At 33.7% G+C, this 16485-nt stretch overlaps 1 protein-coding gene across 1 annotated transcript; it reads right to left on the reverse strand.

Annotated features, from left to right (window-relative positions):
• Positions 1–2374: 2374 nt before the first annotated feature.
• Positions 2375–8398, reverse strand: LOC123923856. Its single transcript, XM_045976604.1, has 2 exons — positions 6676–8398; positions 2375–6212 (listed from the first exon to the last, which is right to left on the reverse strand). Exon 1 carries the CDS (start codon positions 7937–7939, stop codon positions 7190–7192), a length of 750 nt encoding a protein of 249 aa, XP_045832560.1. The 5' UTR covers positions 7940–8398; the 3' UTR covers positions 2375–6212; positions 6676–7189.
• Positions 8399–16485: the final 8087 nt, after the last annotated feature.

The raw sequence follows: 16485 nt of genomic DNA on the forward strand, positions 1-16485 counted from the left end.
GCAAGAAAAATTTAGGGGGTGCGAGAGAAAAAATTGGGGGCGCGCGAGAAAATTTAGGGGTTGCACTAAGTATATGGGGGCGCTAAGCAATTTGGGGGGTGCGTTAAGCAATTTTCATTATTTATGCATGGTGCATAAGGAAAAAGCTTATGGCCAATTCGTTGTAACAAGTATGGTACTGTAGCTTAAATTACACCAAATGATGGCAAAATAAAAATAATTGAATTAAAAAAATCTAAATATTTAAAATTAAATAAATCTTCTGTAACTTAGTTAGTTAAGTAATTTAATAAATTGTAAAATATTGATATAAATTAAATAATAAATTAACATTTCTTTAACATCTTTATTAGGGGATTTTTTGTCAATTTATTTAATCACTCTATTTCTTTTTTCTCTATTTCTCTTCTCTTTCTCTAATTCTAAACAATACTCTAAATCTACTCTATTTCTTACTGTTGAAAGTACAAAAGTAAGTTTTAGAATTATCGTCTCCACAGGGACTAGTGTGATATTAAAAACCGTTCAACAATTACCATAATTTTAAGTGAAGTATTTAAAGTTTGTTTTGTTGTAAAAACTTGCAAAAGCATATAAATGCAAATAAAAATGTGATTAAAGATTCAGAGAGAAAAGGTTGTCGGGATTAGACTTCACTCTTTCACTTATATGTACGTTTCTAAAACATTCATATATATTTTAACTAATCATCAACATATCACGTATTGCTCACGGACGTTTCTGTGTCCAGATAACGACAAGAATCACGCTATACTTATTAATCCTCGATGTCTCGATTGAATAATTAATATAACGGCTAAATTGTATTATTTAAACTCCGATGTCTCGAAACATTTGAATAACACAACAACATTAAGTTTCAATACGAAAGTGAATATTAAAAACCTAAATCTATGTCTAGAGTTTTAGGATTTTTAATAAGTGATTATCTTTTCCATTTGATTCAAAGTGAAATATGTCTATAACAATTCAAATCTTAAAGATAAACATGCAAATCAAAGATAACACTAAGTTGATGATAAATTAAAACATATATAACATGATTAAGAGTTGTACATATTTATGAATGAGCTACACCTAATCCCAACAACAAAAGATTTAGCCACTCATTGTCATGGTGGTAAACTTACAAATGTGGAAAGAGGAACAAAGAGTGCACATCAATCCCTTGATATCTCAAGTTGGATGGATCCACCTTCTCTTGCCTATGACCTAAGCTTAATTCTAATTTAATTGCTCTGTCTTTGAACTCTCCGAATTCCTTTGTTTTGTTGTAAGAGTGAATTGCTATTTATAGGCATCAATTGGTCGCTCAGCCACCACCTGGTCGCTCAGCCACCACCTTGCCTTGGTGAAGGGGCTTTCTGACACGTATAAAAGTTGAAGCTTGATGCCCAAGATTTTCTTTAAATTGGTCGCTCAGCCACCACCTGGTCGCTCAGCCACCATTTTGGCTTGGTGAAGGGGTTATTTGACACGTGTAGAATTCTTTGCTTGTTTTCCAAGATTTTCTTTAAATTGGTCGCTCAGCCACCACCTGGTCGCTCAACCACCAGTCTCTTGGAAAAAGAATTAATTTTTCTCCTCTTTTGATCATGCAAGCTTAAAAAGTTAGGATTAGGATATAAAAATATCTTTAGTTAAAATGTACAAAGTTTTGGGGTTTTAATTATAAATATCTTTGAAAATCAGTCGATAATTGCCTTAATTGAGTAAGATATTTAACTACTTTTTGGCACTTATCAACTCTCCCCAACTTAGAACTTTGTTTGTCCTCAAACAAAAGTCCAAAATAAACTCTCAAAATATGGTTCAAACCTCATCCGTGCATGATTCAATCAAGATTTATGATCAATCAAAAACTTTGGATTTCAATCATTTCAAGTTTGCATGATTCAATGTATTGCAAGTTCAAAATCAAACCTTCATAGTCACCAAAGAATCAAAGCATGAATGTGAAATAGTTTCAAAATTCAAGTAAGATTTCAATCTTTCCAAATCAACAAGATAATCAACTAGAATCACAATACTCACAAGTGTTTCATCTCAAGGGTGTAGTGTTTCTCTCAATCCAAACAATGTGTTCACAACAAATCAATTCAAACATACATCTCATCATAATCACAAACATGCTATCAATCATGGATCACTAAGGTCTTTCTTAAGCTTGTAATGGGGCTAGGCTACAAGAAATCATTGTTTCTCTTTGGATTCAAAAAGCCTTAAGGATAAGAGAGCATAATTCTTGAGAATTTCATCACATAAGCTATTTATCCTCTTTCACTTTCCCCATTTTTCTTTCTTTTGGTAATTCTTTTGTTTTGACACAATTTATATTCTTTTTTTTTTTTTGTAACACATTTTCTTTGATTTTCATTTGTGTGTCAAATGACTTTCAATATTTTTCTTTTTCTTTTTTTCTTTTTCAATCACCATCTTCAACATCTCATGTTTTTCAACTACTTCTTTTTTCTTTTTTTTTCAAACAAATAACCTCTTTTCTCCCCAACTTGTTTTCAACCCTACTTAAACTTAATGCTCAATCATCCTAAGACAAGGGTCAAGTCATTGTTTTTCTTTATTGTGGTTCAAGGTTCAAAACAAACAAATTTTCAAAATTTTTGGCTCAAGGGGGGTAGCAAAGGATCACACAACTCACAAGGTAGGTTATTTTGGCTTAAGTAGTTATCACTCAAAAAGAAACATGGCCTTGATCATTTCCATGACTTCAAACACATCAAGTAATAGCAAGATTCAGTTAAAATCAACAGAGTTAAACACAATTGCCGGCTCTCAAATATATAAACAATGGAAGGTTCACACAATCTCACCCGGCTAGGTCTACGTGATTCAAAATCAATTAATCATGTTAAGAAGGAATGGATGAAATCAAATTGAATAAAGCTACTTGGTTCAAATTCATCCTATCATTCAAAGATAATCACAAAATTTTGACCTCAAACAATGCAATTAAAAAAAAATTATTCTAATCACGCATTTGAATTTGATTAATCACAAACCTAAACTTTTCAATTCATCTGCACATGGTATTCAAAATTTCAAAAATTTGAACCATTTTTTCAATCAACCATCAACATGTTGTTCAAACCACAAGAGAAATATAAATTAAGATAAAGCATAAATTTAACCGAAAGCTATTTAAAATAAACTTCACAGAGTTTTGGAGAGCTTTCTCGGTCTATCTTTCTCTTGTCAGTTGTCTGGATCTTCTTCACTTCCCCGGCAACGGCGCCATTTTGTTGAAAGTACAAAAGTAAGTTTTAGAATTATCGTCTCCACAGGGACTAGTGTGATATTAAAAACCGTTCAACAATTACCATAATTTTAAGTGAAGTATTTAAAGTTTGTTTTGTTGTAAAAACTTGCAAAAGCATATAAATGTAAATAAAAATGTGATTAAAGATTCAGAGAGAAAAGGTTGTCGGGATTAGACTTCACTCTTTCACTTATATGTACGTTTCTAAAACATTCATATATATATTTTAACTAATCATCAACATATCACGTATTGCTCACGGACGTTTCTGTGTCCAGATAACGACAAGAATCACGTTATACTTATTAATCCTCGATGTCTCGATTGAATAATTAATATAACGGCTAAATTGTATTATTTAAACTCCGATGTCTCGAAACATTTGAATAACACAACAGCATTAAGTTTCAATACAAAAGTGAATATTAAAAACCTAAATCTATGTCTAGAGTTTTAGGATTTTTAATAAGTGATTATCTTTTCCATTTGATTCAAAGTGAAATATGTCTATAACAATTCAAATCTTAAAGATAAACATGCAAATCAAAGATAACACTAAGTTGATGATAAATTAAAACATATATAACATGATTAAGAGTTGTACATATTTATGAATGAGCTACACCTAATCCCAACAACAAAAGATTTAGCCACTCATTGTCATGGTGGTAAACTTACAAATGTGGAAAGAGGAACAAAGAGTGCACATCAATCCCTTGATATCTCAAGTTGGATGGATCCACCTTCTCTTGCCTATGACCTAAGCTTAATTCTAATTTAATTGCTCTGTCTTTGAACTCTCCGAATTCCTTTGTTTTGTTGTAAGAGTGAATTGCTATTTATAGGCATCAATTGGTCGCTCAGCCACCACCTGGTCGCTCAGCCACCACCTTGCCTTGGTGAAGGGGCTTTCTGACACGTATAAAAGTTGAAGCTTGATGCCCAAGATTTTCTTTAAATTGGTCGCTCAGCCACCACCTGGTCGCTCAGCCACCATTTTGGCTTGGTGAAGGAGTTATTTGACACGTGTAGAATTCTTTGCTTGTTTTCCAAGATTTTCTTTAAATTGGTCGCTCAGCCACCACCTGGTCGCTCAACCACCAGTCTCTTGGAAAAAGAATTAATTTTTCTCCTCTTTTGATCATGCAAGCTTAAAAAGTTAGGATTAGGATATAAAAATATCTTTAGTTAAAATGTACAAAGTTTTGGGGTTTTAATTATAAATATCTTTGAAAATCAGTCGATAATTGCCTTAATTGAGTAAGATATTTAACTACTTTTTGGCACTTATCAACTCTCCCCAACTTAGAACTTTGTTTGTCCTCAAACAAAAGTCCAAAATAAACTCTCAAAATATGGTTCAAACCTCATCCGTGCATGATTCAATCAAGATTTATGATCAATCAAAAACTTTGGATTTCAATCATTTCAAGTTTGCATGATTCAATGTATTGCAAGTTCAAAATCAAACCTTCATAGTCACCAAAGAATCAAAGCATGAATGTGAAATAGTTTCAAAATTCAAGTAAGATTTCAATCTTTCCAAATCAACAAGATAATCAACTAGAATCACAATACTCACAAGTGTTTCATCTCAAGGGTGTAGTGTTTCTCTCAATCCAAACAATGTGTTCACAACAAATCAATTCAAACATACATCTCATCATAATCACAAACATGCTATCAATCATGGATCACTAAGGTCTTTCTTAAGCTTGTAATGGGGCTAGGCTACAAGAAATCATTGTTTCTCTTTGGATTCAAAAAGCCTTAAGGATAAGAGAGCATAATTCTTGAGAATTTCATCACATAAGCTATTTATCCTCTTTCACTTTCCCCATTTTTCTTTCTTTTGGTAATTCTTTTGTTTTGACACAATTTATATTCTTTTTTTTTTTTTTTGTAACACATTTTCTTTGATTTTCATTTGTGTGTCAAATGACTTTCAATATTTTTCTTTTTCTTTTTTTCTTTTTCAATCACCATCTTCAACATCTCATGTTTTTCAACTACTTCTTTTTTCTTTTTTTTTCAAACAAATAACCTCTTTTCTCCCCAACTTGTTTTCAACCCTACTTAAACTTAATGCTCAATCATCCTAAGACAAGGGTCAAGTCATTGTTTTTCTTTATTGTGGTTCAAGGTTCAAAACAAACAAATTTTCAAAATTTTTGGCTCAAGGGGGGTAGCAAAGGATCACACAACTCACAAGGTAGGTTATTTTGGCTTAAGTAGTTATCACTCAAAAAGAAACATGGCCTTGATCATTTCCATGACTTCAAACACATCAAGTAATAGCAAGATTCAGTTAAAATCAACAGAGTTAAACACAATTGCCGGCTCTCAAATATATAAACAATGGAAGGTTCACACAATCTCACCCGGCTAGGTCTACGTGATTCAAAATCAATTAATCATGTTAAGAAGGAATGGATGAAATCAAATTGAATAAAGCTACTTGGTTCAAATTCATCCTATCATTCAAAGATAATCACAAAATTTTGACCTCAAACAATGCAATTAAAAAAAAATTATTCTAATCACGCATTTGAATTTGATTAATCACAAACCTAAACTTTTCAATTCATCTGCACATGGTATTCAAAATTTCAAAAATTCGAACCATTTTTTCAATCAACCATCAACATGTTGTTCAAACCACAAGAGAAATATAAATTAAGATAAAGCATAAATTTAACCGAAAGCTATTTAAAATAAACTTCACAGAGTTTTGGAGAGCTTTCTCGGTCTATCTTTCTCTTGTCAGTTGTCTGGATCTTCTTCACTTCCTTGGTACCAACAGCAGCTTCTCACCTCCTCCGAGTAAAATGGCCTTTCCATAGGCCATGCCATTTGTGCAGCTTCTTGAGTTTTTCTCTAAGTGTCATATCTGAAACAATTGTAACTGACAGAACTGGAACCAAAAACAATTCAACATCTTAAGCATGAGAGTATTCTTATGAATGCACAAAGATTTAAGACTTTTAAATCCCAATAATGGAAACATATGCTCATAGCCACCAACATGATAGTCTAGTATCAAATCACAGTAAAATGCACCAGAACAAGTAGAATTAGATTTATCAACAAAATCATTATGTTCCACATAATTGATTCAAATTCAATCAAAAGTTCTAATTCAAAGAGAGATCAACTCAACCCTATTCTACAGCCCTTAATTACTCATAAGTACCAACTTACAATTATGACTAACTGAATCTTATGAATGGTTCAAATCCCTAATTCACATTCAAACCCTAATTTGTATTCTCTTAATAATCACCCAGAGAAGTTTTACTAGTGAAGAAAGTTGTTCATTAAAAACAAAAAGGGGTATTCACTTTAAGATTCCTGAAAAGCAAACAAAAATTTCATACCTTTTCTCTTGGAATTAAGATGCACAGTGAAGAACAAAAATATGTTGGAGATGAATGGGAAAAATTTAAGCTTTTTCATGGTTGAAAGTTGAGTATCAATGAGATGGAGAGAAATTTTTGTGAGGTGTAGTGATACAAAAGATGGAAGGATAAAGAACTTTTGGGTCTGAGACTTGAGAAAAACGCAGGGACAGAGATAAGGAAAAGTGGATGAGTGAGATTGTTCTATTTTAAAACAAACAGGATTGGCATCTTTGGCTTAGCGAAAATAATTTCGCTTAGCGAAATGTGACAGAAAAACTGAGCTGCTGAACTGGCTTAGCAAGAATTACAGGAAAAGCAAAACAATTTAAAATTTCACACCAGAGGTTCAGTTTTGGCTTACCAGCAACCTTTCAAAACATGCTTAAATAAACTAAAATGATAAATTGCAAAAATTAAATGGTAAAGATAGAAAATTGGGTTGCCTCCCAACAAGCGCTTGATTAACGTCGGTAGCTCGACGCCTGAGATGTTAGGGTGGCCAAAACGAAACGGAAAGAACATCATCCGTCTTTTTCCTTCGGTTAGGGAGGAACTCCATGAACTTTAGATATAGATGTTGTGGAGTCCATATCCTCCCCAATTCTTTTTTGTTGAACAAGGCACAAATTTCGTCTATTACCCGATCAATCAACGCCTGGTTCTCCATCTCCCTCTTTTGCTCAATTGATATTTCCTTGTCAAGTAATCCCTCAATTTCTTCTGCAGCCATCATCACTTCTTCATTATCAATAGTGCTAATATTCTCAATACATGGTGACTCTTGAGGAAGTTCTACTTCTTTTGGTGTCTCTATTTCTTCCACTATTTTCTCTACACCACATCCATCACACATTCTTTCTTCCTCATTGTTTTCAACATCTTTCACACTCTCTCCACTTTCCTCATTTTTCATTGGATTATTATCTTTCTCGTCAGGAGTGGTTTGTGTGTTGGTTTGAAATGTTCCTCCTTGGTAATTGTTATTGGCTAACTGTTTAGTCAACTGAACAAGCTGATTTTCCAAATTTTTGGCTCGTGCAAGACTGTTTTTCAGATATTGTTGGTGCTGGTCTTGCATCTGTTGCATTTGTTCATTTTGTTGCTGTTGCATTTCCATGAATTTAATCATGGTCTCCTCCAATCTAGCCTCTGAAGTTTGCCCATAATTATAAGGAGGAAACTGTTGATATGATTCATACTCACCCGGAGTATAGAAGTTGTAATACCCACGATCAGTCATGGTTTTACTTTTAATGGGGAATCTGAAAAAGGATTCAACAAACAAGAAAAACAACTTTCTTTGACTAGCAAAGAGGATTAGTACAAGCAAAAACTATACAATATAAACAAATATATACAAATACTTAAAAGAATATAAATTGTTGCAATGCTCCAATATCTAAACCCCAGTCCCCGGCAACGGCGCCATTTTGTTGAAAGTACAAAAGTAAGTTTTAGAATTATCGTCTCCACAGGGACTAGTGTGATATTAAAAACCGTTCAACAATTACCATAATTTTAAGTGAAGTATTTAAAGTTTGTTTTGTTGTAAAAACTTGCAAAAGCATATAAATGCAAATAAAAATGTGATTAAAGATTCAGAGAGAAAAGGTTGTCGGGATTAGACTTCACTCTTTCACTTATATGTACGTTTCTAAAACATTCATATATATTTTAACTAATCATCAACATATCACGTATTGCTCATGGACGTTTCTGTGTCCAGATAACGACAAGAATCACGCTATACTTATTAATCCTCGATGTCTCGATTGAATAATTAATATAACGGCTAAATTGTATTATTTAAACTCCGATGTCTCGAAACATTTGAATAACACAACAACATTAAGTTTCAATACGAAAGTGAATATTAAAAACCTAAATCTATGTCTAGAGTTTTAGGATTTTTAATAAGTGATTATCTTTTCCATTTGATTCAAAGTGAAATATGTCTATAACAATTCAAATCTTAAAGATAAACATGCAAATCAAAGATAACACTAAGTTGATGATAAATTAAAACATATATAACATGATTAAGAGTTGTACATATTTATGAATGAGCTACACCTAATCCCAACAACAAAAGATTTAGCCACTCATTGTCATGGTGGTAAACTTACAAATGTGGAAAGAGGAACAAAGAGTGCACATCAATCCCTTGATATCTCAAGTTGGATGGATCCACCTTCTCTTGCCTATGACCTAAGCTTAATTCTAATTTAATTGCTCTGTCTTTGAACTCTCCGAATTCCTTTGTTTTGTTGTAAGAGTGAATTGCTATTTATAGGCATCAATTGGTCGCTCAGCCACCACCTGGTCGCTCAGCCACCACCTTGCCTTGGTGAAGGGGCTTTCTGACACGTATAAAAGTTGAAGCTTGATGCCCAAGATTTTCTTTAAATTGGTCGCTCAGCCACCACCTGGTCGCTCAGCCACCATTTTGGCTTGGTGAAGGGGTTATTTGACACGTGTAGAATTCTTTGCTTGTTTTCCAAGATTTTCTTTAAATTGGTCGCTCAGCCACCACCTGGTCGCTCAACCACCAGTCTCTTGGAAAAAGAATTAATTTTTCTCCTCTTTTGATCATGCAAGCTTAAAAAGTTAGGATTAGGATATAAAAATATCTTTAGTTAAAATGTACAAAGTTTTGGGGTTTTAATTATAAATATCTTTGAAAATCAGTCGATAATTGCCTTAATTGAGTAAGATATTTAACTACTTTTTGGCACTTATCACTTACTTATTTCTCTCTTCTCATACTCACTACAAGAAAAAAGGAAAACAGCGGCGGTCAAATAGCGACGGTTGGCATAGAACTGCTGCCGCTTTCCACTTTACCTGCGGTTCCAAACTGCTGCAGTTTTCAATAATATTAAATATTTAATATGTTGAATTTTTATTTTTTAAAATAGTAATTTTCATCTTTCATACGAGCTTTGGTACACTCTCTTGCTCTCAGATCGATTTTTCTATCACATACACTTTCACACTCGGATCAATTTTTCATCCGATTCATCCAAAATTTTCTCCCAAAATCACAGAATCTCCGAGACTTCACAAGCTCTCGCGATTCTCCATCGATTCTTCACGGAGCATTCGTGACGATCTTCAAAAACTCTCGCGATTCTTCACTCAGTTTTCAAGTTGAATTCAGAATCAATTGATTGTGGTATTTAGTGATTTTGCCTTCAGAAATTTGACTTACGGTAATATTAACTTTGATTAGGGTTTTGATTTTTCTAATTTGAGGTTTTGTATGTTTAGGATTTGATATTTCTGATTTGATTTTAATTTGATTTTCGCTTTGATTAGGGTCTTCCTCATGTCCAATTCTTGCATCTCTATGACTGTTGCTGCATCTCCTGTTGGATCAACCAGCAATTTTCACACTTCGTGGACCATAGGTTGGTGTTCCTATATTGCAATACTTTACTTCCTTATTTATATACAAATTGAGGATTTTAATTTGATTCATGATTAATTTTAGGTTAGGTTGGCTCATCTTAGGAGAATTTGAATAAATTTATTATGCTTTAGGAGATTCAGTACTAAATTGTCCTTATCATTTGGTATGAGTCACATATTAACTGAAGTTATTTCCTGCGGCATGTGCATTTTTAAGTGAGGCTAACTTTGATGTTAGTAGCAGTAAGTGGTTTCATCATTTTAGTGAGGCAGAGGCTAGGGGTGCTCGCGGTTCGGTTTGGATCGGTTTTGAGGCAAAAACTCATCCGATCCAAAAATAAATTCATTTGCGGTTCGGTTCGGTTTTGGATGACAAATAAACAAAATCCGATCCAATCCGATCCAATATTATGCGGTTTAATTTGGATCGGTTTTTGGATATCCAAATTATAAATTGTAATTTTTTTTAATAAATATAAATATTATAAAAAACGCTACAAAATAATAGTTTGACATTTTTGACAAAATAAATATTAAGTTTGATGTAAAATATAACATATAATATATTGAAAATTAATATTTTGGAATGACAATTACCAATTATATTCGAAACATATAAAAAGTAAAAAAAATAGATTAAATTAAACTAACATATAATATTAACAAAATTTAAAATGAATAAAAAAGGTTAATGCAATATATATATTTATACTAATAAAAAGATAAATAAATATTAAAATATATGTATGCGGTTTGGTTCGGATTGGATCGGTTTTAAGAAATCAATCCGAAATCCGATCCGATCCAACGGTTTTCACAAAAGAACATCCAAACACATCCAAAAAACTTCGGTTTTTTGCGGTTTTCGGTTTTTTTGGATCGGTTATCGGTTTTTATTTGGATTGGTTTGGATTTGAGCACCCCTAGCAGAGGCTAACTTTGATGACAATTTTATTTTTGAGTTGTAGAAGCTGCTCAGAGTACTCTTTCTTACTTTATTCCCTCTTCCTTATTTTTCTTCATAGCCAAACACACCCTTAATTATCAAACGGTAATGTTTTTATTTTTTTGAAAGTAACGTTAATGTTTTTATATATATATAAAAGCTATTCAATTTGATTTAATAAAAATAAATAAACATTAAATTGGTGGTACAATGTCTTATTTAAGTACCATATCATTGCCTTGAAAAAAAATCCTAATTATCTTAATGGAATACCACAAGATTTATTTATATTCCATAAAAATCTTGATTGAATACCACAACACAAGATTATTTTATTATAAAAAAATCTTTTTTTTTTGACTAAAAATAAAGGATATTCATTCATTCAAACTGATAGACTACATCGATGTAATACAAATTCAAATTTGCTAAAAACAAAAAGGATGAATCTGCAAACAAACTCACAGCATCCATGTTAATAGCATAAAACGGCAAATTACATAAGCCTACATATATGACTATATTGAAGTGTCTGGAATGTCCATGCCCCCAGATCTGCAACATTGATGACACAAAAGTCGACATTGGATAGATTTGTACTTGATCGGATCTAATCTTTCAACCTGAAACAAATGAACACCGCACAAAGACGGGAAAACAAAATACACCGCACAGAGACGGCACAATAGAATACACCGCACAAGGACGGGATAACAAATAACACAAAACCAAACAAATATGTGAAAAATCACACTTATTTAATAACGAGAAAGAAAAAGCAATTTGGAGGGGTGATTTTAGGTCAAGATTTGACCTGAAATCACCCCTCTTTGATAAACTAAGAAGAAGAAAAAAGGTGACGGCTAGGGTTACAACTTAGGAGATGAGAGAAAAAGAGATGAAACTTATTTCTAACATTTAAAATCATTTAAAATCATTTAAAATCTCAATTCAATACATCCCTTGTTTAGTGGCTTCTGACATTTAAATTTTCTATATTTATATATTTGCAAATTTGCACTGTTTTTTAATGTATTTTTGGTCTTTTTCACATCTAAACATGTCTCTTTTTATTGAATTTTACACTAAATATTAAAACCTATGGTTAGAATAAATTGTAGTGAATCTTGATCTAAAATATTAATCCATCTCATTTCCTTATTATTACAATACAAGACCCTTCAACAAAATCAATTGATATTAAAAAAAGTCCATACAAAAAAAAAACTCTCCTTAAATGGGCCCCGCTAGTGGGCGGTGAGATTGGTCCCCTTGGATTAGCCGGTCCTAGGGCCGGATACCAAGTTTTAAAAAAAAAAAATGGATATTGAGAAAAAAAAGGTAAGTTTAGGAATAACTTTCTCATGCACGAGGGTTAAATATTTTTTGCAAAGTTGCAGCTCATGTACACATGTAATGTGTATGACATTGCAAACACACTAAATTCATGAAGCCAAGAATTTTCACAAATTAATTTTAAGAGCAAAACAATTTAAAACAAACAAAGATTCTATGATCTTGAAAAGATTATGAGGATGATCAGTTTCAAATTTATTTTGAGAAAGTTCTTGCAGTATGTTTTGTCAAAACATCATGTACATCCTCATGAAACCACAATCTACTACGCTTCCCAAGCTCTTTAGGTGAACTTTCACGCACAATTTCTCTTCCCATCGTCTCTTATTAAATCATGCATTCCAAGCTTGTTAATCTTTTCAATTTTGACAAGGCTCCGCTCTACAAGGACAGTTAATTCCAATATCTGCATAAATCTCTGCATAAGGCTGGATGATCACTTCAGCAGATGGCTCCATTCCTATGTTGAAGGACATTACTGTGTCTCGCTTGTATATATATTTGGATGGTGTACTTTGTGTAATTAACGATCAAGACACTAATTAATAATAAATATGAAAGACCACAAGGTCAAAACTTATTCTTACATTCTGAAAGAAAAAAAAAAAACAAGAATCTAGTAAATGTTGATTTAGCTACCTGCAATTGGGAACATGCCAACCTCACAAATTAGCAGCTTCGGTGAGTGCACTCATCCAACTAGACACCACATAATCGACCGTTACCTTCCTTGCGTCAAAGAATATTTTTTTAGCAGTAGTACTCAAAACTTGTCCAAAATGACCCTTCTGGTGGCGCACAACTGAAGGATAAATATCATAAAATACAGGGACAACCACCTGGCCCTCAGTTTTGTGGCATGTCATTATCTTTTTCAACTCATTAAGACACCAGCTGGATTCAGTATATCTTTTGGAGAAAACAACAAAAGATATATGAGACACTTCTATTACTCCCCCTATTTCCTTTCCCAGTTCGGATGCTGTTGTGAATTCGTCGTAAAAATCACACCAATGAATAACTTGATGTGTGGAGAAATAGAACGACAACCAAATAATTAAGCGGAATAAGCAATAATAATAACAAACGATAAAAGATAAAGGAGACTTACCCAGTTCAGTCCAACAATGACCTAGTCTGGGGGAGAGAGCAACCCCTCCGTTCCATTATATCAAAGAGTAATTTTACAAAGAAATTCTCAATTGGGTTACAAGGAATTAATCATAACTCTACCCAAAACCCGAATCTCTTCCCGTGGCCAAGAGACTCGATTTGATAAGTGTTTCCCAAGGTGTAATCAATCCCATTTGTCCAACCCTAGAGTCAACCCGAGAGACAACCCCTCTTGTTTCTCTCCAAAACTAATCAATCCCATTTGTCCAACCCTAGAGTCAACCCGAGAGACAACCCCTCTTGTTTCTCTCCAAAACCCTAACCTTGTGTCGGCGGCAAATCCTAATTGATTCCCTACATTGTTGCTCCCTTTTTATCTCTCTCAATTTTCTTATGAATAGAGCACTCCCTATTTATAGAAAAATATATACCAAAAAGTTAGTAACAAATCCAAGTCAGAATGTCTTTCAAGAAAATATATAGTATTTTTTTTCTTTCATAAAATCTCCAAAACATCAAAGATACAAAAAAATTCAACAAAGATTTTTCTGACTTCTTGTAACTGAGATTTCAAGGTATATTTCAACAATTCTCCACATTGGCTTTAAATCGATGGTGACCCATCAACCACTGTGCTGCTCTCCATCCTCCTTGAACTCTCCCATTCAAGATCACCAGTCACGTCCAAGTCCCACTTGAACCTTGACCTAAGTATCATCCTCCACTTGCTTCCCACAAGTTGTACCTCCCCTTCATTCCTCGGAATGCCTTCCGTCCTCGTGAAGATCTTGCATCCCACTACCATAGGATGTTTTGTAGCACCCACAAGATTCACCGCATCCTCTTCAGACTCCGGAGTGATCAAGCCCGTACCTCCCTGAAGAAACGCTTGTTCCCCATCGGCATTTTAGATAGCTCAACAAGCTCCACCATCCCTCTTCAGCCCCCGAATTGTGCCTTTTCCGTCCTCCTGAAGAATCGATTGCCTCCAACTATCCATGGATTTTTGCGATAGCCCTACAAGCCTTCACCACCCTTCGACCCCCGGAATGCCTTCCGTCCTCTCGAAGTATTGCTTGGCTCCAAACCAACCCTGAAATTTTAGGCGTTTCCACAAGTGCAACATCAAACTTTCCTTGTATCCAACTACCCCGAGCAGTCTCACAAGTTACCAAGTCTGATCACCGTTGCTTTCAATTGCCTCCCTAAAGATCCTCTCAAGGTCTTGCATTTCTTCAGCCACAATTGAAACATAACCCACAAGGTCTCCATGGTCACCCCCCTTTGGTTCAACAATACCACCCTCCTCCCTATCTCCGATTAGATAGCCAAGAGATAATGTTGTCTGTCTACCACTATTGGAAGACTCCACCTCAAACCGAGTTTCCACCAAAGTATACCCACCATCATCTCCACCTTGTAACACGCAAAACCTCTCCAACTCCTCTGAAACATACTTCAAGCTATTGTAAGTCTCCAACAATTCCAGTTCAGCTCAACACCTAATAAACCTTGTTCACTAGTCCAACTAAACCCATGTCACTAACATGTCCACCCGAAGCCCCACAATTCAACCACATTATGAGAATCACCACTAGTTATAGATGCATGGCCAATAGTAGAACCAACTATCTTTGCATCTATTATTTAAAAAAGCTTAATTACACTTTTGTTTCTTATATTTATTTTAGGTTTCATGTTGGTCCCTTATTTTTTAAAAGTTTTAAGTTGGTCCCTTATCTTTTCTGCAGGTTTCAAGTTGGTCCCTCCCATCAAATTTTTCACTATTACCGTTACATTTGGACACGTGTCATCTGTCCAAGTGTGGTTTATGTTTGCCACGTGTCCAAATTTAACGGTAATAGTAAAAAAATTGACGAGATGGACCAACATGAAACCTGCAAGAAAGATAATGGACCAACTTGAAACTTTTAAAAGACAAGGGACTAGCATGAAATCTAAATAAAGATAAGGGACAAAAGTATAAGTAAGTCATTTTAAATTTAAAAAAAGAAGTGAAGATTGAACACTTAGATTACCATGAAACATCCACTCATATTTGCCCAAACAAAAGTTAGTTTTTTTTAATATAATTGCTATTATAATGTCAAATTCATAAAAATTCATGAAATTACATGGGTAGACCAAGTTGACTAACCTGGAGGAGCTTTGGATCCACGAAACAGAAGTTTATTCTGTTACTGATTTCCATGTGAAAGAAGGGCTTCATGAACCCAACTTGGAGTCCCACATCGGAAGTCATACGTTGGCTGTTCAGGAGGCAGATTTGTTACCAATTTCCATGTGCAAAAAGGCTTCATGAACCCACACTGGGCTTATACTAATCAGTATCATATTCCTGCGCTGATGTTTTTGTTTGTGGATTAGAGTCTAACACAGATTTCATTCAGTTTATGTCTTACCTTCTACAATTTTTTTTTTTTTTTTATATTATTGATAAATTAACAAAATTCTGCATGTGTTGTAGAGTACATAGGTGAACAAACTTAGAACATCCAACTTATTGCACCAAGACGACGTGCGAAACAATGCAGCCGATGAAATATAAATAAAACATCATTTATGTGGAAACATTTAAATTAGACAGGAAAAAAAAAGAAGATATAAAGTGATTTTAGACCAAAAACTAAAATCACTTATTACCGGTGAATTTTAGCTGACAAATACAACAACTAATTTGATATTTATAAATAAGGATTACCAATAATAAATTGGTGCAAGTGATAAAGGTCTTGAGTCCTTAAATAAGGGTCTTTGAGTCCTTAAATAAGTGGTTAGGAGTCTTGAGTCACTTTACATAATTATTAAAAAGTTCTTATACGTTCTTTACAAAACTTAAAAAAAAAAAAAAAAAAAAGGTAGTTAAGCTTAAAATTTTGAGATTCATTTTTTTCATTTTATTTTATATATGAAAGAGTTTATTAAGGCTACACTAAACA

Source organism: Trifolium pratense, linkage group LG4, assembly GCF_020283565.1.
Source record: "Trifolium pratense cultivar HEN17-A07 linkage group LG4, ARS_RC_1.1, whole genome shotgun sequence".
Taxonomy (NCBI): domain Eukaryota; kingdom Viridiplantae; phylum Streptophyta; class Magnoliopsida; order Fabales; family Fabaceae; genus Trifolium; species Trifolium pratense.